The 22254-nt window shown below is 47.2% G+C and overlaps 1 protein-coding gene across 2 annotated transcripts; it reads right to left on the minus strand.

The window, feature by feature from the left end:
- Positions 1-332: 332 nt before the first annotated feature.
- Positions 333-22015, minus strand: CENPM (centromere protein M). 2 transcript variants are annotated; one of them, XM_068116032.2, is made up of 6 exons: positions 21749-22015; positions 12969-13048; positions 4862-4960; positions 1917-1996; positions 728-819; positions 333-625 (listed from the first exon to the last, which is right to left on the minus strand). In XM_068116032.2, the coding sequence occupies exons 1-6, from the start codon at positions 21830-21832 to the stop codon at positions 452-454; spliced, it is 609 nt and encodes a 202-aa protein (XP_067972133.2). In that variant the 5' UTR covers positions 21833-22015; the 3' UTR covers positions 333-451. The 2 variants fall into 2 exon arrangements, with proteins under 2 accessions (XP_067972133.2, XP_067972132.2); XM_068116031.2 differs by having other exon boundaries at positions 1875-1996; positions 21749-21985.
- Positions 22016-22254: the final 239 nt, after the last annotated feature.

Genomic DNA, 22254 nt, shown 5'->3' on the forward strand with positions numbered 1-22254 from the left:
GGAGTCTACCTGTGGTAAATTCAATTGATTGGACATGATTTGGAAAGGCACACACCTGTCTATATAAGGTCTCATAGCTGACAATGCATATCAGAGCAAAAACCAAGCCATGAGGTCGAAGGAACTGCCTGCAGAGCTCAGAGACAGGATTGTGTCGAGGCACAGATATGGGGAAAAAAAAAAAAAAAATAAACCTGACAGAAACCTGACACATGAATACAAGACAGTAACCCACACAATCGTTCAAGCTTAGATTTTCCCGATTTCAGATAATGGGGGATCCCAGGGGTTTTCCGAAAATCAACAGGTGTCTCGACTACAACCTCAAGAGATTACCCTCGGCCCACTCGGGGCTATTTATTTATAATGCAGAACTGCAAAGTAACACAATGAGAAAACATTTACAATGTGAAGAAAGATATTCACAATTATCAGAAGTTTAAAACAACAACTATGATTGTTCATTCATGGAATCTTCTTTTGACATCTCACAGAAAGACAACCTATCCGTTACGGAAAGCATGGGTCTACAGAGGCAAGTTGATGACAGTCCAGGGATCAAGCCTCCAACAATCTTGAGTATCTTCACTAGTCGTTCAGCTGCTAAGCGCACACTGCCTTCATTCTGCACACCAGTAGACAGCCAAACGTCAACAAATCATAACACAAGGTCAACAAATCAGGTCAGTTAAAAATACATCAACCAATTGGAATAGGATGAGTTTACCTGTAGGTCTGCACAAATACATTCTGAGTGGCAGGTTCTAGCAAGGTTGATCACGCTGGCATGCGAGACAGCACAATCCTTTTCCAGCTTAACTGTGTGCACACACCAAGTGATGGAGTGCTGAAAGACCCATTCCAAATAAATACACAGGTTCCTCAATTTTCCAGAAACTCAATGAAAACAAACAAAACTATCAAGGCACTCTAAGACATCGACCAATATGCCTCCACCCACATTATTAAATCATTACATTCTTGGGAAAAATGGGGCATAGAAAAGGCCTCTTTATATGGTATGTGCCATGTGGCAAACTACAGAAAAGAAGGGACATTCCATAGCTTGTAGAAAATTCCAAACAACAGAAAAGAAGGGGCATTTAAAAAAAATCTCATGTGCATGCTGGACTACCCTCGTGTTCTTAGAAGGAACCAAGTAATGCTCGAGTAAAGCTCATAAAGGGGAGCCTTACATCGGGCAAATAAAATGCATTTACTTCTTCATGTAGCTGTATGAATCAAATTGGCACCCTTTTAGCAAAGTGTCTGAAGGCAGTTCGGTTCCAGTCCCATTGAGGGGTGAATGATCCTTCTGCACGCCAACTGAAGAAGGAACTATAAAGAGCAATCAGATTGCAGATCCTCGCCAGCACGTGTTTTCAGTGGTTCTTAAGGCTTTTGTGTTAAAACAAATATGGCGGCTGAACCACGTGACCGATGTAGTCATCATTATTATTTTTTTCTCCACCAATTTATCCCCAGATGATGCTCAGGAAATTTCATCTTGATTGGATGAAGTTTTGTACGTGTCGAATTATGACGTCATAATGGAGGCACCAATGACATCATTAACATGTGTTATTCCCCATGGAGAGTTCTTTGAAATGAGCCATGCCTCAATTTTTTTCAATGCAGCGCTTTCGGAGATTTAGAGGTACAAAGTTTTTCGGTTTTCCACGATGGTGCCTGGACCACGTGACCTTTGACGCCATAATTATCATGAAAAATTATACAGGAGGAGGTGCACCTGAAATTGTGAAAATTTCCATTCATGAAATAGAAATTTCCTGTCAATCAGACAAACGGTTGCAGAGAAAATCATATTTATTCTGTGTGGACAAACACAAACAAAACGGACTTAAATGCAATACCCTCTCCTCTGGCAGGGGTAAGAAGCAACACAAGTGGAGTACCTCCGGTGATCAGAAAGAAGACTTTTCCCACGAAGAAGTCCGGTGCCACGTATGGGAGGGAGTCTTGAACCGACGTCATGCTAGAAACATGGTAAAACTTTCATTCTCGATTTCACATTGACATTGCCAATGTGAAACAACCAGAACAACATGCACCATCCAGTCTCATGAGGCTATTATGGCAGTTATAGACCAGGCAAGGTCAATATGCCTAATGAAGCAAGGTGGTCAACCACAATGCTGGACTTGAACAATAAATCTCAGATTCCTCCAGAAGTCTGACACAAAAACCCTAATATTTACGAAATATACAAAAAGTTCAAAAACGTACATCAGCATGTATAAGATGGGACAGTCAGTTTAGCATCCACTCCAGACAGGAACCTTCACAATGCATTACCAATATAATGATTGATGTGTAACTTTGTCAAACGAGTGTTTCTAAGTAACAAGTCACCAGAAATTGACTTTTAAATTAAACAATTTCTTAATTGCGAGGATTAAACGTCCAACATAAAAATATCCAATAAGTAAAGCTGGTGTTGGGCTAGCGGCTAGGGTGCCGGCTTAGGATCCTAGGATCCTGGGTTCGAATGCCGGTCGATCGCTGAATTAACGCATGGGGGGTTGCCTCAGCCTGCCATCCTTCCGAGGTCGGCTAATTGAGTACCAGTTCACTGGTAATTCCCTGTTTGTCGTTAAAGGCGGCAAAAAGGGTTGGCGTCAGGAAGGGCATCCGGCCGTAAAACATTGCTTCAAAAAGGGGACCAAAAAACAACAACAACCACGGTTCCCGAAAAAGGCCAACCCCCGCTTTGAGGGGAAAAATGGCCTCCAAAGGTGGTTATTTATTTTATTAAGTAAAGCTCTTTATAACCACGGCCTTATTCACTGTGTTTATATCACACGGTTTACATCACAAATGTTTATAAATTTTGCTTACTTCTGTAACTCGAAGCCAATATCCCAGGAAATGTGACATAACCGTCGGAAATTGTCCATACACCAAAATATCTGTGAATAAGAGTTGGCCGATGCAAGCTCGGTCTACTCACTGCTAGTTGACAATGGGGCTAACACTGGAACTGGCTGCTAGGCAACAAGCGCCATATCTGCCTTTTATGTTATAACGTTTGCCAAGTTTACATAAAAAATTACTACAGCTGTAAACTTTAAATAAAGAGCTCATTCTAATCACCAATAGTTTATTTACTTGAGTTATTTAGCTGTTTGCAGAATGCAAGCACAATGGGCTTTTAAAACAATCAGAGACCAGACTATACTGAGAAAAGAAGCAATTACAAGTGATTCTTATGTCTATGTCTCTGATCAATGATGTACATAAATATGTATCCATTTTGCTTTTAAATTCCAACTTCTTTCCTGGAAGTCCTTGCAGTGTCCATATGTTTTATACCTCTCCCACCTCCCCCCACCCCCCCAAAGCCCTCTCCCTCCCACAGATCTCTCGATGTCCCTGCTCTCAAATGTTGTGTTTGTGTCCTTCCCCCTCTCTCCCCATCTTGTCTACCACTCCCCTTATTATATGTTTTATGTGTCGGTTTGTCTTTCTGTGTGATTAATGTTAGCTCTTTCACGAGCCTCGATGTTGTATACAAAAAAAACAAAAAAAAAACAAAAAAAATTGCAATTCGCCCCAAACAAGGCTGAGAGCCACTAAATGTGAAGTGCTACAGAGAAAAAGAATGAGGGGAAAAACTGGCAAAACTTTTACCTAGCCCTGAAACAAGGTAACCTCTTCAAAGGACCACTGTACAGGAGAGGGTAACTAGGCCAGGCAGAAAAACAAATTATTGGGAAAAATTGCAGAGGCATAGAAAAGGTCCCTTTATATGGTATGTGCCAAAGCAGAGAAAAGAAGGGACATCCCATAGCTTGTAGAAAATGCCAAACAATAAAAAAGAAAGGGCATTCAAAAAAATATTGTGTGCATGCTGGACTACCCTTGTATTCTCAGGAGGAACCAAGTAATGCTCCAGAAAAGTTCAAATGAAGGGGCACCTTACATCTGGCAAATAAAATACATTTACCTCATGTAGCTGGATGAATCAAATTGGTGAGGCCAACGTTATAGTGTGTAAATAGTGGATGGGAGTTCTGCCCCACTGTTTCACTCGGGTTAGTTATGAGCCAACATCCCACTTGGGGTATCACTCGGCTGTTCTTGATTGAACGTAGTGGGGGAGTTGAGAGCACGGTAACCCCATCTGGGGTGATGGATTTGCTGGGAAGGTAACAAGAACTGGACAAAGTGACCCTACCCAAATTAAAAGCCTCTCAGATGGTGTCCATGACTGCTTAGCAACCCATCGTGCCACAGAGTTGTCTGCAGCTCGTCGGCTTCAGCGTCAAAGGTTGGAAAGCGGGTCCGAGGATCCTCGCGACCCAGACCCACAAAGATATATCTACCCACTATAAGAGCGATATCTGGCCGTGTGTCACCATTTTTCTCAGATGGCCACAGACCTTCGTCAAACGTTCATCAGTATGTGCCAGGAGTATTTTAGGCCAAAAAAAAAAAAAAAAATTTGCTTTTTTTGTTGTTGTTGTTGTTGTTAATCACTATCGTGTCTAAGCCTTTGTAGTGATGTGAAAGGCAAAAGTAAATGATCCCTGACTCCATGCCTTTGTGGGTGTCGGGAAGTTTAGGCCCCCACAAAAAATTTATATCTTCAAAATGCCAAGAGGATTATAACAGCACCGGGCAATGCCGGGTAACCCCGCTCATATAAATGTATATGTGAAAACAATGTAGAAAGTAAAACCTACTCTGAAAGTGCAAGCACAAAAGACTGGTTTGATTGGCTAAGAAAGTTTCATATGTAATCATGTTGCTGTAATGGTCAAGGAACGGCAAGTACAGGTAGGTTCCAATGCCCGAGACCCATTTGTGACGTCCCATTGCAAACTCCAGCAGCACTTGCCTGTATGGGTTGGTAAGATCGACAAGAAAAACGATCAGGCTAATGCAATGACGAGTCTTCTCTCCCTCTTCCAGCAAAGGAAGCTTGTTTGCAACATGCCTATATGGACCAAGGAAAGGGTGTCAGCAGAGATTTTTAGATGGTGCACATAATAAAGATGCATGGCCCTGATATGTTCAGGACTATTAGCATGGTTTGTTTCATGAGCATTGATACTGCACAATAACAGCTCGGTTAATTCCGAAAATAAAAAATAAAGCACACCAAATTAAATTACAAGTTCCTACTCCCTGATCCCCCTCCCCACTCCTCTACGTGCATCAATGATTGTGGAGGACATTGTATACATATTACCTGTTGGACAAGGACTTCAATTTTTTTAAACCCGGTTATTTATTTATTTATTTTGACCATACTCAGTGGCATAATGGTTGGAGCACCTGCCCTGAGTCTGGGTGAGTCGCAGTTCAAACCCTGACAGTCAAACAAGACTAAAATAGCCCAACAGTTTTGGAGAATATTTAAAAAATAAATTACCTGAATTTGTGGTGAAACCCTCCTTTTCGGCTTCATAGCCAACTTTTTTTAATGGCGTAGCCTATAGGGCAAAGCCGTCTGGAACAGTGTTTGTCCATATGTATGTATGTATGTATGCATGTATGTCTGTCTGTCTGTCTGTCTGTCTGTTCTTCTGTCTGTCTGTCTGCTCAAACGTCTACCAGTCAGAGCTGAGGATCTGGTCACATGACAGCGTGATGTGATTATGACTGATGTCATTATGGCAGTACGGCGGCTGACTCCACACACCACCATTTTGATTCCAATTTCGTTCAGGCTGAGCATATCGTCGAACCTGTCATATATCACAATCGTCATGCTCTACCTTGACGTTTTTCATTCAGTGTGAAACACAAACAAACCGATTGTTAAAATGAACATGAAACATCGAAAGCATCGGCGTTATGGGTCTTCCAGCAACACAGTACTTACTTATAGGCCTTCGGCCTCATGCCTTCATGGCTCACCTTCAGGCCGCTCTGGACAAATTAGCCCATGTTTCTTAATACAGTAGTATTGTTTTCGTAATAATAACAGCGTTAATATTAATAATATAGTAAATATAATCGTAGCACTGCAAAGTTTCAAGATTGAAGCGGAGTATGGTTAGTTCATTGTTGACTCGAAACATAGAATAAACTAATACTGGGATTAGCTGGTATCGTGCATATGTCTCGTGATGAAGAATCCTTAGGTTCTGCAGTTTTTGTTTTTTTTTAGTTTATTTTAATTCATATTTAAATTTAGCAAACGAGGGAGTTCCAATGCTTCAATATGGATTCATAATGATTGTCCAGACACCTTGAGCTTCCTGTATCGCATGGTTCGGTGCTGGGGTTCTGCCTCTGAGGCCTACATGGTTCTGCAGTGACCGACCCTCTGATGGTCTGTGCCGGCGAAGTGCACCCTCCCTCCCATGCCAGCATGGACTGCGTGCCCCTATTCATGGATGTGGTGTTATTTGTGATGTTCGGGTTCATGACCTTTCCGGCTGCTCTTGCAGTGGTTGGAAGGTTTCTGGCGGTGGGTTTCATCGGCAGGGTTTTGATCAAGGATCGTGATGGAAGAACGCCTGAAAACTTGAGTCGTGAGTCGTGCCATAATCTTGGCTCTGTCTGCATTTTGCCTTCGTGCCCGTGCCCAGGTTTATGGTTCATGGGCTGCTGGCTAGACGGGAACTGCCCTGGATTTTGACGGATTCGGCTCCTGGCTGCACACCTGGCTGTGTTGTGCACCTGGCTCTGTGTTGCATGCTTCTCCTTGGTTTTGTCAGTGACGTTTTGTATCTGCCTTGACATCACAGAGGGGTACTCCCTTCCTGCCATGGCTGCCCTCCCTCTGCTCATGCCTTAATCCGCTTGCCATCGGGCCCACCACAGTGCTCGTTCCTGCACCCTCTGCCCACTGCTTGGTCTGCATGTGGACCTTGGTTTCGGACGAAATTTGGCAGAGCGGTAGTGTATGTGGCAAGGACGAAATGATTAGATTTTGGTGAAGATCCAGATCCGGCTAATATAATTTTTTAAGTGATTCTTCACCATTGGGAGAAAGGGCCAAAAACGATATATAGCAGGATATCTCAAAAAGTTGTGGATGGATTTTGATGAAATTTGGTGGAGAGGTTGCATGTGTGAGACAAGGAAGAACCGATTCAATTTTGGTGAAGATCTGAATATGGATTCGGATACGAGCATTATTTAATTTTCAAGTGATTCTTCACCATTGGGAGATGGGGCCAAAAACGATATATTGCAGGATATCTCAAAAAGTTGTGGATGGATTTGGACGAAACTTGGTGGAGAGGTTGTGTGTATGTGACAAGAAAGAACAGATTAAATTTTGAGGAAGATCCATATCCAGATCAGGCTAGTAGAATCTTTTAAGCGTAAACTGTTCACCTGGGTACAAAACGTACTGTTCACCTGGCAGAGGTATGCTCTCTACTGAGTGCCGTTCTCGTATAACTTGCATCGTGCTGCATCTTATATTATTATTGCAACTTATTATTGTAATCAAAATGCAGTATTTGTAAATAGACTACAATTCAGCCAATGGCTGCGATAGTCTTTTTGGAATAAACCAATTATTATTATATTATTGTTATTATTATTATTATTATTATACAGCAGTATTGTTTTCGTAATAATAATCGCATTTATATTAACTAGAACGCCACTCAGTAGAGCGCATACTCCCGCCGTGGGTCAAGTTGGAGCCCTATCTCCCAATGGGTAGAAAATCCTTCAAAAAATTCCTGGATCCAGAATAATATCCTGAGCTTCGCCAAAAACTAAGCAATTCTTCCTTATCCCAAGGGCAATCATCCCACCAACTTTCATCCAAATCCGTTCAGAACTTTTCCAGATATGTTGTTCACAAACACACGAACACACGAACATACGAACACACACACGCACACACGATCGAATGTATTACTCTCTGGCGGGAGTAATAATATAGTAAATATAATTGCAACACTGCAATCCCTTTGTCGTTATTGCAAAGTTTGTAGATTGAAGCGGTGTATGGTTGGTTCATGGTTGACTTGAAACATAGAATAAAGCAGTGTCTCAATGCCAGAAAATTTTAATAGTCGGACCCCGCTATTGGTGGCTGTGCTATTCCCTAAATCCTCGTATTCGCGGTTGATAAAATACCACGTTTTTCTATTCGAAGAAAAATGTCCCGCAAATTCTCGTTTATTTTACTATTCTCGGCTGTGTCTGCGAAATCATGGTTTTTCAGGGTGGGACAAAAAAAAAAATTCACGAGCTGCCAGCTTGACATATTTATAAAACCCATCTTTTACCAGCCATGTAAAAAGCAGCTGGACATGCACAAAAAACCATCTTCCACGAGTCGCGAGCATGACATGCTTATGCAGTATATTCTACAGCTGTGTGATTTGCGTTTTCATGGCTTTCACGAGCACAAATTTTAGCCACACGATAAGCGAGCTTCGCAGGATATCCCACCAGATGTGTAAACAGGTCAACTCTGCGAATTATAGAATGCAAACGCTTCATTAAATCGATTACAGTTTGCAATTTACGGTAAAGCATCATCAGAGATGTTACACAATGAAAACGCTTGGGGGGATGTTCCATCAGTGACGAGGACATGTCAACCCCGCGAATTATAGAATGCAAATGCTTCATTCAATCTATTTGTTTAAATTAGCAGATAGGCTCAATACGGCATCATCCGATAACATCCCCCACAAAAAATGGAAAGAGTACCTCCCGCAGATACCCACAATGCTCGCAATCATACATATAAAGATTGTGTCCTCTATCTCGATCATTGCTCTCGTCCTGTTGCTTTGACCTGTGATTTTGACTTGCTCTGCTCATCGTTCGGTAATGGCTCCCAAGCGCAAGACCAGTGCCGGAGATGCGTCGACTACCAAGAGGCAGAATAAAGTGATGAGCCTGAGCCAGAAGGTGGAGCTGCTCGACTGGCTTTCGAGAGGAGAGAGTGTTGCCTCTGTTGGCAGGCATTACGGCATCAACGAATCCACCGTTCGCTACATACTGAAGAAGAAGGACTAAGGATACAATTACTGAATACAATTCTACATTCTGAAGAATACAATTCTACCTGGACTAAGGTAATCATTGTCTATCCCCTACAAACATAACAATATATAACACATTTCAAAAAGTTATGGACGTATTATGACAAAATATGGTGGATGAGTGGGTAGGCGACAAGAACAATTAGATTTTTAGTTACGGTCCGGATGCACATCTGACCGATTAGATTTTGGTTAAGGTCTGGATGCACATCCGTCCTTTCAGTGGGGATACAAAGCGTAAACCATTCAGCCTGGTATAGAGGTATAAGCTATTGTGCTCAATCCAATGCCATTCTAGTTCCTTATGGGATTAAACATGAGGTCCCAGCATCATTAGTGACATATAATCAGATGGAAACAACAAACCACTTTGCCAAGTTTAATAAAATAAAAAGACCCTCCATGCTCATTTACTTCCAAAATTATTAGAACACAATAAGTACACAGCACATTATACTGTGCCACACTAAAAACCTCATAAATATTTCCCCTGGGGGAAATTCAACCAGGTATCAAACTAGAGCTTCCAGGGAAGCAGACCTCAACTGAACTGACTGGACAACTTTAAAGTAGGTCAGTTGTCTGTACTAGATTTGACTTAAATGAAAAGCCAACAACCTTGTGTAATAATTTTAAGGTCCTTGTATCCCTATACTTGTCCTTGTTTTACAATGTTTTTTTTTTTGTTTTTTTTTTTGTTTGTTTTTTTTGTATACAAGATCGAGGCTCGTGAAAGAGCGAACATTAATCACACAGAAAGACAAACAGACACACAAAACAAATAACATTGGGAGCGGTAGACAAGATGGGGAGAGAGGGGGAAGAACACAAACACAACATTTGAGAGCAGGGTCCGAGAGACATGGAGACATTGAGAGAACTGTGGGAGGGAGAGGGCTTTGGGGGGAAGGCATGGGAAGGGGGGGGGGGGGGGGTGGGAGAGGTATAAAACATATGGACACTGCCAAGACTTCCAGGAAAGAAGTTGGAATTTCAAACAAGGTGGATCTGGGGTGAATTAGTGGGGGTAGAAAAGATCAAGGTTTTGGATGGGGGAAGATAAGAGATGGTGGTGAACAGCTGTTTTGAAGACCTGGAAGGAGGAGTGTGATTGAAGTGAGTGTGGGAGTTTGTTCCAGAGGTGGGAGAAAAGAGGAATGAAAGAGTGAAGGTGAGCAGAGAGCCGAGATTTCGGCAGTTTAACCATCAGAGGGTGGCTGGCAGATCTTGTGCGACCTGTAGGAATATTTGGGGGACAGAGCACAGAGAGAGCTGGGGGAGCAAGGCCGGAGAGGAGTCGGTAGAAGACAGAAAGACCACCTACCTGCCTGCGGTGAGTGAGTGAAAGGCCCTCAGAGATAGCTTCATCGCGGGAGATTCCAATGATTCTGAAAGCTTTGGATTCAACAGCGTAAAGCCGAGCCAGGTGTGAGGCAGGAGCACCAGCCCATAGGGGAGAACAGTATTCCATTGAGCTGCGGATGAAAGCCTTGTATGTGGTGAGGAGCTCAGGTGTGCCTAGGAAGGACTTCGCACGACGGAGGATGCCCAGTCGGCGACTGGCTTTGGAGGCCAGCTTGGAAATGTGGTTTTCCCAAGAAAGATCATGGCAGATGGTGAGACCCAAAAGCTTGAGCGACAGAACTTCTTGGAGAGGATTGTTGAGAAAGTAGATGGGAGGGTTGTCCAGTCGATCTTTTCGGAGAGACATAGTAAGAGTGTGAGATTTGTCAGGATTGAAAGACATGTTCCACATGTTTGACCAGTCTGTGATTTTGTCCAGGTCTTCAGAGAGTGAGGAGGCTGCAGACTGCCGATCTGAGGGAAGAGGAATGGAGCGGCAGAGAGTGGAGTCATCAGCAAAGAGATACAGAGGATTTTCCAGAGAGTCGGAGAGATCATTGATAAAGACCAGAAAAAGCACAATTGATGCAATGTTACACTTTGCAACAATGTTGCAGAAATATAGTTGTGTAGATAAAAGGAAACGGGTGTAATTCCCTTTCAAAGTCACCCACCCCCACATCTTGTCCCAGTGAACATGCCCACAAAACGTTGAAAAAAATATGCCGGCCTATGGCGGCCATTTTGTGACAGATCGGGTTGACATGCGATAGCAACCGACCTTGTGTGGTAAGAGTCTCACACACCAAGTTTGATCAAAATCCATAAATATTTGTGGACGTTAAAGTCTTAACGTCGTTTCGGTGCTGAAAACAATATGGCGGCCTATGGCGGCCATTTTGTGGCGGATCGGGTTGGAATGCAATAGCAACCTACCTTGTGTGGTAAGGGTTAAACATTCTAAGTTTGATCAAAATCTGTTAATATTTGTGGACGCTAGAGTGTTAACGTCGTTTTCATGACCAAAAACAAAATGGTCGCCTAAGTCCGCCATTTTTCAATGGATCGGGCTGAAATGTATTACCAATCTGGACCTTGGGGTAGGGATGCTACATGTCAAGTTTGATCAGAATCGGTTGATATTTGTGGACGCTGGAGTGTTAACGTCGAAAAGTTAACGGACGACAGACGACAGACGACGATGACGATGACGATGACGACGAACGACGGACGCCAGAGGGTTCAGTATGTGATGAACTCAACTGGACGGTAGTCCAGTTGAGTTAAAAAGAGAAGTGGTTTACCAACATTTGTTCCCATAAACCAAAATGACTAATACAAAACACGAATTAAAGGCATATCAAATGGAAAACTGGTGCTGTGGACGTGGAGGTTTCCATTACTTTGCGTGAAATGCACACGCAACTCGTGCCAATTCATTGGTAAGGGGACAGTGGAATAGAATTTCGCACGGGTCGACACTCGTGTGTAAAAGTGAATACGTTCATTACAAATGCATCATCCATGAGGCTTCCAACAGCCCCATCTATGAAACTGAACACCTTCACATATGGCCGCAAAGGAACACGATAACGGGGTCACCCCACTGCCGAATCAATCAGGTATACGTCAAGCCGTCAAGATCACCCACCATGCTGGTTGGACAAACGGATTACTCCACGGACACTGTACACTTGTCAACAGATTCAATGAAACTACCTTGGCAAAATATAAATATCGTTATATCACATAGCCTTTCCAATTTCAAACCGTGATATATTAAAAAAAAAAAAAGATACAAAATGGAAGATAACGATGCAGTTTGCTGCATGTGAAAGAAATTTCAAGGTTTTACTGATATTTTTTTACATTTTCATTTCCAGTAGTCTCCTATGACACATGAAGTCACATTTACTGCAAATAGTGTCCCCACAAGGAAATGCAGGGTAGTGCTGCCTAGTTTATAGTAGTAGGCGTGTCGGGGAACAAAAATGTGCTTAACAAGTAGAATTACATTCAAAGTACACCGCCCCATGCCAAATAAATAAATAACATGCAGCACATGGACAGAATTGGGAGGCAGAATCATCTCTTTATTTCACGTCTTTGGGCCTTCAACACCACCAAGTCATACTTATTCATCCTCCAGTCCCTTTCTTGTTATACTACCCAAGTCTAAGCTGCAGGCAAACCGCCCCTCTTTATCTTATTTGTGGGATAATCTTTTCCAGCCCATCTCATGGCACTCTCCCCCTCCAGTCTTCTAATATGGTAGCTAATTTCCATTGCACGTTTCACATATATCTATCTGAGCATTTGTGGCTCAAACAGATCTACCAAATGTGTAATTTGAACATCCAATATCGATTGTTCAGGTGTATTGCAGGCAAAGTATGAATGAATTTTCAAAAGATAATAATCACATAATGCATTAATAATTGTTGAGTGTTATGGTTATTGTTGGTGGGTTATTCATAGTAAAACATCTGCAGGGAAACATCCAATACTATGATTTTGGACAATCTACATCGGTACAAGAACAATGGTGGAAAGCTTTAAAATACAAACACAATAAACTTTGCAAGTGGTTTTTATAATTGGTGTGAGGTGATGGCTGAACATACTCACACGTTCAGGTTGAATGTCACATGCACTTTATGAAGGGCCTCGACGAGGTGTTCCTGGCCCAAACCATCAGCTCCAACCAGCTGGAAGCAGAACAAGGGGATTTTGGGGTTTTATACAAGAAGGTCCGACGCAGGAGGAGGCCATATGTCCCATCATGCCCAAGTATTTCCACCAAAATCCATGTTATTGTACCCTTTTATTCTCAATACCACCAGGAACTTTTCCAACTGCACCTTAAAACCTTCCACCTGACCATTTCAGCTGCCACCACTACTTGGTAAACAAGAAGGTTCCTAGAACACGATATCCCATGTAATGCTCAAGTATATATTGTGGGACCCCGCTATTCGTGGGGGATACGTTCCTGGAAAATCCGCGAATTGCGAAACCGCGAATAGGGGGGGCATTGTTTCAATAGAAGAAGGGGGGATAGCCGTTTGAGGTAAGGGAGGGCAGTGCAAGGAGAGTGAGGAAGAGAGTTTTTGATAAAGATAGCAACCCCACCACCAGGATGAGGCTCAGGTCTATCATACCGGAGGAAGGAATAACCAGGAAGAGATATTAAGGAATCAGAGACATCTTGAAGGAGGAAAGTTTCTGTTAAGCAGATTACGTCTGGTTTGTCAGAACCAACATGTATGGAGAGATCAATCAGGTTTGAGTGAATGCCTCGGATGTTTGAGGTCCATACCGTTAAGGAAGAAGGAGGGGGAGCATCGGGTACAGGACAGGGGCGGGGAGAGGTAGGGTAAGATGAGGGGTGAGGGGGAGGTAGGGAGAGCTGTTGATAGTGCAGAAGAGATTGCAGAAGAGTTAGGAGAAAGGGAAGGATGAGGAGGGCAAAAGGTTTGATGGTGATGGGATGAGGCACAGTGAGGTGTTGTTTGAGGGGGGGGGGGGGGCAGAGCAAAGTCGAAGGTTGGAGGAGGTAGAGGTATGTGATGGGAGGGAGAGGAAGTGGGAAGGAGGTAGCTTTGAAGAGGAGGAGGGAGGGGGGAGAATTGGAGAAAGATAGTAGAGGATGGGGGGGAAATTAGAAGGGGAGGGGTGGGGGGGAGTTTTGAAGGGGAGGGGTGATGGGGGAGTTTTGAAGGGGTGGGGTGAGGGGGAGTTTTGAAGGGGCGGGGTGGGGGGGGGGGGAGTTTTGAAGGGCAGGGGTGAGGGGGGAGTTTTGAAGGGGAGGGGGGAGTTTTGAAGGGGAGGGGGGAGTTTTGAAGGGGAGGGGTAAGGAGGGAGATTTAGAGGGGAGGGGAAGGGCGAGGGGGGTGAATTGAAAGAGAGGGGTGGGGGGGGGGGAGTTTTGGAGGGGAGGTGTAATGGGGGAGTTTAGGAGGGGAGGGGTGAGGGGGGAGTTTAGAAAGTGGATGATTAATGAAAAATGAACATTTATTACAAACTTGGTTTATTGTGATTTTCAAGTCAGATATCCGTTTGAAAACGATAGAGGAGGGGTGGAATGAAGGTGAGTTTAGAGAATGTAGGGAGGAAGGAGTGTAGGAGATTGAATTTTTTTTTAAAGTGGAATGATTTGATGAGGAAATTGAAAAAAGCCTTTTAAATAGGAAGAAAAACACCATAATAAACCACTGAATAAAACACTGCAGGGGAAAGTTTAAACATATTTAAACAAAACAGTGAAAAACAATCTGGGAAAAGTCCCTGAAGTGAGGGCGTGGATCAGAGAAAGGAGAAAGGGTTGAAAGTATGGAGGCAACTCGAATTGGAAAAGCGAGTATTGGCTGGAGATGGAAGGAAGAGGTGGAAGAAAAGGAGATGAAGGCGGCGGGGCGAGACAACAGCACACGTGGGTGGGGCCCGCGAAAAGAGAAGGAAATAATATATATATATTTTAATGTTGTGTTTTTTTGTATTTAAAACGTTAGACAAAGGGTAGATATTCGGGGAAGTTAGGGGGAGAAGAGAAAATCTAAGAAACAAGAAATACAGCGAAGGAAAGAACTTATATTCACAAAACACCGACGGGGGGAGGGAAGCCTCAAGTTACCAGGCCACGCACGCGGTGCGAACAGAAAACGATTAATTACACACAAGTTTGCATGAATTACAAACCAAAAACCAACTAGAAACACACAATAACACATCCACAATAAAATATAACGTGTGGAAATTTGACAAAGACACGAATGGGAAAATACTTAAACTTTGTGGCCATGGAGAAATCGAAGTCGCTTCCTCACTCGAGGGACCGGAAATGGACGTCTCCAATGCTTTACCGTAAATGCTTTACCGTAATGTAAACGTAAATGATCATAATAAAAGATGATGCTTTATCGTAAATTGCAAACTGTAATCAATTTAATGAAGCGTTTTCATTCTATAATTTGCAGGGTTGACTTGTTTACACATCTGGTGGGATATCCCACGAAGCTAAAATTTGCGGCCGCGAGAGCCATGAAAACACAAATCGCACAGCAGTGAATGTAAAAGCAGGTCATGCTCGCGGCTTGTACAAGATGTTTTTTTGCGTACGTACGCCCAACTACTTTATGCATGGCTGGTGAAAGATGGGTTTTATAAATTTGTCAAGCAAGCGGCTCCTGAATTTTTTGTTCGCCACTGAAAAACCGTGAATTTGTGGAACATGGACGGGAATAGGGGGAAAAAAAATCCGCGAATTCACAGAACACAGCCGCGAATAGAAAAAACCCCAGCAAATTTGCAGGACACTTTTCCACGAATAGAGAAACAGGTGCCATTTTATCAACCGCGAATATGCAGAATCCACGAATAGCGGAACCGCGAATAGCGGGATCCGACTGTACTTTACTTTTAATAAAACAATGATTTTAAGATGTTGACTGCCAGCTAAGACTATACACAGTGCTGGGTGTTTCAGATTCTGCCACTTGGGTATTCTCATAGAAAAGATTGTACTGTATTGTAAATAGAATATGCTAAAGTGCCAGATAACGCAACAATCTCTTGGCAGATCTGTCAACGTAAATCGATTAGTCCAAGAGTGGCGACACTTTTAATACAACATGAATATCATAGCAGACAAAAGGAAAGTGAACAAGCGTTACGCCTAGGTCCCCGGTCGGTGAAGTGATGCGAGTTGACAAAGTGGAAGACGCAAAGTGGCCATCTTGGATTTTGACGTGACGACCCAATTTTCAATAGCCTTCTTCCTTATGCCTAGATACACCCACACACCAGATTAGACGTTGGAACTTCGCTTATTTTTCCAAGATATTCCGCTCACAAGGTGCAGACATACATGGCGGCGGCCATCTTGGATTTTGACGTGGCGACCCAATTTTCAATGGCGTTCTTCCTTATGCATAGATACACCCACACACCAGATTAGAAGTTGGTACTTCTCTTATTTTTCAAGATATTCCGCTCACAAGGTTCAGACATACATGGCGGCGGCCATCTTGGATTTTGACGTAGGTTGCACCCACACACCAAATTAGAATTCGGTCCTTCGCTTACGCACGCACGCACACACACACACACCACACACACGGACGGAGGGGAAAACCATAGTCCCCCTTTCGCTCCGCGGTGCGACGGGGGACAAAAACTATATGTACCAAAATGTCGCACATCTCTTGGAAAATTTTCTATATCACACACAGGTACTAATATTTGGAATGAATTACCGTTAGATATGAGAAAGAGAACTTCGCGGCACTGCTTCCGTAAAACTCTTAGAGTATTTAATGCGAGATCAACTGTATTGTGGCGGGCACAACTATCAATAATCCCGCGCACCAGTAGGTGGCGCGAGCGGCCAGGCGTGGAACTGGCTTACATGCCCCGCCTTTCGGCCGACCGACCACGCCCGGGGGCAAGGCGTGGCCTCGGGACATATACGCGGGCTCTAAGCTCGAGCCCGCCCAGTGCTGATATGCGAGCTTGTAATAAAGACTCTTGTTTGTATCCACGCGTTGTGGCCTACCTCTCTGGCAATCGAGTCGTGTGTGCACAGCACCACACTGGTGACCCCGATTGGTTCAGCGGTTGCTGACCCCCGAACGCGCCATGGCTACCAACGCCATCGCAATCAAACTCCCGGAGTTTTGGGAAGCGCAAGCCGACGTTTGGTTTGTGCAGGCCAAGGCTCAATTCCAACTCCGGGGCATCACGGCGGATGAGATCAGGTACTACCACGTGGTCGCCGCCCTCGGGCCCGGCACTGCCGCCCGCGTCGTGTCCATCCTTCGGCGCCCGCCGGGCGACCACAAGTACGAGGCACTCAAACGTCTCCTCCTCACCACGTTTGGGCTCACGGAGGTCGAACGCGCCGACCGCCTCCTGGACCTTCCCGCCCTCGGCGACACACGACCATCCGTCCGGATGGATTTCATGCTGTCCCTGCTTGGAGACCAGCGCCCGGATTTCTTATTCCGAGCACTTTTCCTACGCCAGCTACCTGTACAGGTGCGCCTCGCGCTGGCCGGTTCCAAATTAACGGAACCCCGCGCCCTGGCTGGAGAGGCCGACAAGTATTTCGCGGCCTGCGACACGCGGTCGGTGTACGGTGCTGCTGTAGTGGATCCCGGCACGGAGGCTACAGCACCCCCTGCTTCCCTCGTGGCCACTGCTACGCCCCGCCCACTACCGCCCCCTCCACGGCCGCCGCGGGGGCCACCACCGCAAACCTGGTGCTACTACCATGCCAGGTTCGGCCGCAAGGCTAAAACGTGCCGCCCGCCGTGTTCTTTTAACGGGTCGGGAAACGACCGGGCCGGCGATCACTTGCGGCCATGAGCGTCGGCCATTCCGGCAGCCTCCTGTTCATCACGGACACCTCGTCCGGGCGCCGTTTTCTTTGCGACACGGGAGCGCAGGTAAGCGTCCTCCCTGCCTCCGCGTCCGACAAGCAAGCCGCGGGCCGGGGCCCCGCTTTGCTTGCCGCCAACGGTACACCCATCCGCACATTCGGGAAGCGTTGCCTCTCACTGCGGTTCGGAGGGCAGCGCTTCCAATGGTCGTTCGTCACCGTCATCGTGCCAATGGCCCTGCTCGGTGCGGACTTCCTATGTGCGCATGGGCTGTTGGTCGAAGTTAAGCGCAGACGTCTCGTCCAGGCCGAAACCTTCAGCTCGCTCGCTTGTTCGCTGAGCGGCTCGTTGAGCAGCTCGCTGAGCGGCTCACCGAGCGGCTTACCAAGCGGCTTGCTGAAAGGTTCCGTCCCGGCGAGATTAGTTTGTACGCTTCCGGCAGCGGACGAGTTTACCCGCCTCCTCGCCAGTTTCCCGGCCATCACGCGGCCCACCTTTTCAGCGGTGGCCGTCAAACACGGGGTGGAGCACCATATCCCCATGGTCGGGCCACCGGTCTACGCCCGGGCACGCCGCCTCGACACCCATGAAGCTCGCCGTGGCGAAAGCGGAGTTCGCCACGCTGGAGCGGCTTGGCATCGTACGGCGCTCCAACAGCGCATGGGCTTCTCCTCTGCACATTGTGCCAAAGCCCTGGCGGCGGGTGGCGACTACCGCCGGCTCAACGATGCCACCACCCCCGACCGCTACCCGGTACCACATATTCAAGACTTTTCCGCCCGGTTGGCAAACATGACTGTGTTCTCCAACGTGGACCTCATCCGGGGCTACCACCAGGTCCCCGTACGACCGGACGATGTCCCAAAGACGGCCGTCATCACCCCTTTCGGCCTCTTTGAGTTCCTGCGGATGCCTTTTGGGTTAAAGAATGCGGCCCAGGCGTTCCAGCGGCTCATGGACAGCGTCTTGCGTGACTTACCTTTCATCTACGTCTACCTGGACGACATCCTAGTCGCGAGCGCGTCCCGGGAGGAGCACCTGATCCACCTCCGCACGCTCTTCCAACGCCTGGGTCAGCATAGCCTGATCATTAACCCCGCGAAGTGCCGTTTCGGCGTCACCGCCATCGACTTCTTGGGGCACCGCATCACCAGGCACGAGGCCGTCCCTTTACCGGCCAAGGTGGAGGCTGTCAGGGGTTTCCCGCGCCCCCGCACGATCAAGGGGCTCCAGGAATTCCTGGGCATGGTAAATTTTTACCACCGCTTCGTGCCCCACGTCGCCCAGCTCCTCCGCCCCCTGCACGAGGCCCTCCGGGGCAAGCCGGGCAAAGGTGACATCGCCTGGTCGGAGCCGATGGCCGCGGCGTTTGCGGGCGCAAAGCTGGCCCTTGCCAACGCCACCATGCTGGCGCACCCGGCGCCCGTTGCACCAATCGCCCTCACCACCGACGCGTCGGACTACGCGGTGGGCGCGGTGCACGAGCAGTGGGTGCATGGTGCTTGGCAGCCGCTGGCGTTTTTTAGCCAGCAGCTTCGCCCGCACGAACGCCGCTACAGCACTTTCGACCGCGAGTTGCTCGGGCTCCACCTGGCGGTCCGACACTTCCGCCATCTGCTAGAGGGCCACCCGTTCACGGCTTTCGTTGACCACAAGCCCCTTGTGTTCACGATGGCCAAGGTCACCGAGCCATGGTCGGCACGGCAGCAGCGTCACCTCTCTGCCGTGTCCGAGTACACGACGGACATCCGTCACGTCGTGGGTAAAGACAGCCCGGTGGCGGATTGCCTTTCCCAGTCCGTCGCACACGTGGTCCACCTCGGGATCGACTATGCCCGGATGGCGGAGGACCAGACCGCCGACCCCGACGTCCAGGCCTTGCGGACCGCCGTCACGGGCCTCCGCATCACCGAGGTGCCATTCGACGTCGCGGGCACGGCCCTCTTGTGCGACGTCTCCCTCGACCGGCCTCGCCCCATCGTGCCCGCTGGCTGGCAGCGCCCGGTTTTCAACGCCATCCACGGCCTGTCCCACCCGGGCACGAAGGCCTCCCAGAAGCTAGTCGCGGCGAAGTTCGTCTGGCATGGCCTCAGGAAGAACGTCCGCGACTGGGCCAGGACGTGCTTCGCGGGCCAGCGCGCAAAGGTCCACCGCCACACCGGGCCCCGTTGGCCCCGTTTACGGTGCCCGAGCGTCGGTTCGACCACGTCCACGTCCACGTCGACTTGGTGGGACCTCTGCCCCCCTCGCGGGGGTTCACCCACCTCCTCACCATGGTGGACCGCACCACCCGGTGGCCAGAGGCCGTGCCCTTGGCGGCGACGACTGCGGCTGACATCGCACACGCTTTCATCGCCACGTGGGTTGCCCGGTTTGGTGCCCCCTCGGACATCTCGTCCGATCGCGGCCCCCAGTTCACCTCGGTGTTCTGGGGCGCGGTGGCGCAAGGGCTCGGCGTCAAACTGCACCGCACCACGGCCTACCACCCCCAGGCCAATGGCCTGTGCGAGCGCTTTCATCGCTCCATGAAGGCCGCACTCCGGGCCAGCCTCCACGACGGTAGCTGGGCCGACAGGCTCCCCTGGGTCCTGCTGGGCCTCAGGACGGCGCCCAAGGACGACCTGCGCGTGTCCTCGGCGGAGCTGGTCTTCGGACAGCCGCTGCGGGTGCCAGGCGAGTTTATCCCCGACTCCACGGCTCCTTGGTCCGCGGCGCAACAGCACTCCACCCGGCAGAAGGCCGCCAGGAGGTTCGCCCCGGTGCCCACGGACGGTTGCCCACCCTCCAACGTCACCCCGGAGCTTCGCACGGCGGAGTACGTTTTCATCCGACACGACACCCACCGGGCACCGCTGCGGCCCCCGTACGACGGGCCTTTCCGCGTGCTGGAGACCGGGGACAAACATTTCACTGTGGACATCGGCGGTGCTCCAGAGTGTATCTCCGTGGACCGCCTCAAGCCGGCCCACCTCGATCTTGACCACCCCCCCCCCCCCCCCCCCCCCGCAAGCAGCTCTGCCTCAGCGTCGAACTGGAATATTCATGACAGCCAAACTTTGCAGGCCCCGTGGAACTGGAATACATGCCCCGCCTTTCGGCCGACCGACCACGCCCGGGGGCAAGGCGTGGCCTCAGGACATATACGCGGGCTCTAAGATCGAGCCCGCCCAGTGCTGATATGCGAGCTTGTAATAAAGACTCGTTTGTATCCACGCGTTGTGGCCTACCTCTCTGGCAATCGAGTCGTGTGTGCACAGCACCACAGTATGTTAATAAAATGTTTAAATGTTGAGGTACCAGACCCGATTAGAATCTTAAGCTATTTTCTGGTTCCTATTATCCAATCATTTTTTACTTTTCAAAATGACTGTCGACAAAGTGTTGTCAATTTTGATGTGGACAATAATAAAGTTCCAGTTCAAGAAGATTTCGACTTGTAATCGCAAAATTACCCACTTTATAAATCTCTCAATAGTGCAATGATGATGCCAGCACCCATGGCAAAAGACCCAGTTACAACTTTTGTTGGCAAAGCAGGTAAAGACTGGTTACAGTGTGTATAGAGCACTTAGAATCATCAGGCAGTCTGATGGACCTGGCATGTGTAATAAGATGAATCCAAGTCTCAACTTAGGAGATGACCCTCCGCTCACATATTCATGACAGCATGGTATCTTTGCAGGCTTTATCAAACTAAATGATTCGACGTTGACAATCAGATATGGGATGCTCAAAGTGTTATATTGTAATTGTTAAAGTGCAACACCAGAACTCCCTCCCTCTCACAAACCAACCCCATAAGATGATAAACGCCCCAAAATAACCAGATTCATTTATGATCAACACCAGTATTATGTAGCATTGTATTCTGTCCCATTTGTAATTCAGTTATGTTGGATTGCCAGCAATATTGACCAGTATGACGTCACCGCCCCCTAATGATCAAATCACATATTAAAGCATTTACATTTATCCAATTGATAGATTCTCGCAACCGGACCCTGGACCACAAAGATCCCAGGGACTTACCAGGATCGTGGCGCTGTTCGGCTGCGCCGGGTTCGAGTAAGGTCTTAGCAGGTCCATTCGGTCCATCAAGGTCTCACTGAACATGGTCCTGCACAGCCTAACTGAGCTTTATATTGTCCACAACGTGAGACCTAATCAATGGATTCTTGCCGAATGATAAATCGTTGTAGGAACCACTTAAAGTTAATAAAAACGTTTCAAATCTTCCCGCTTACAAGGGTTCACTGAACCGGAAGCAGCGCGTGTTACGTTCCCTAAACAGGAAGTGACGCGAACGCGTCTTGCTGGTGGTAGCTAATTTATGCGTTGTTTTGCACAATTTTTGAATAAAAGTACGATTTGATTTTTATTATATAGTAATATCCCACACACAACTCAAAGATATTTGAAAGGTGGTTAAAAATTAACATACCGGAAACACGGTTGTTTTTTTATCGAGGTATTCAAATAATAACACACTCTTAAATAAATTTTACTGTTGTGTTATCAAAAGAGAAAATAACAAA

This window comes from Myxine glutinosa, chromosome 5 (genome assembly GCF_964187855.1).
Source record: "Myxine glutinosa chromosome 5, kmMyxGlut1.1, whole genome shotgun sequence".
In the NCBI taxonomy this organism is placed as follows: Eukaryota; Metazoa; Chordata; class Myxini; order Myxiniformes; family Myxinidae; genus Myxine; species Myxine glutinosa.

What these genes read in the sequence shown, in the direction of transcription:
- CENPM (XM_068116031.2), bottom strand. Translation starts at nt 21,832, where the DNA reads ATGTTCAGTGAGACCTTGATGGACCGAATGGACCTGCTAAGACCTTAC. An exon ending in CGAACAGCGCCACGATCCTG is followed by an intron (nt 13,049 to 21,748) that starts GTAAGTCCCTGG and finishes TTCTGCTTCCAG; the next exon opens with CTGGTTGGAGCTGATGGTTT. An exon ending in GTGACATTCAACCTGAACGT is followed by an intron (nt 4,961 to 12,968) that starts GTGAGTATGTTC and finishes TGGTCCATATAG; the next exon opens with GCATGTTGCAAACAAGCTTC.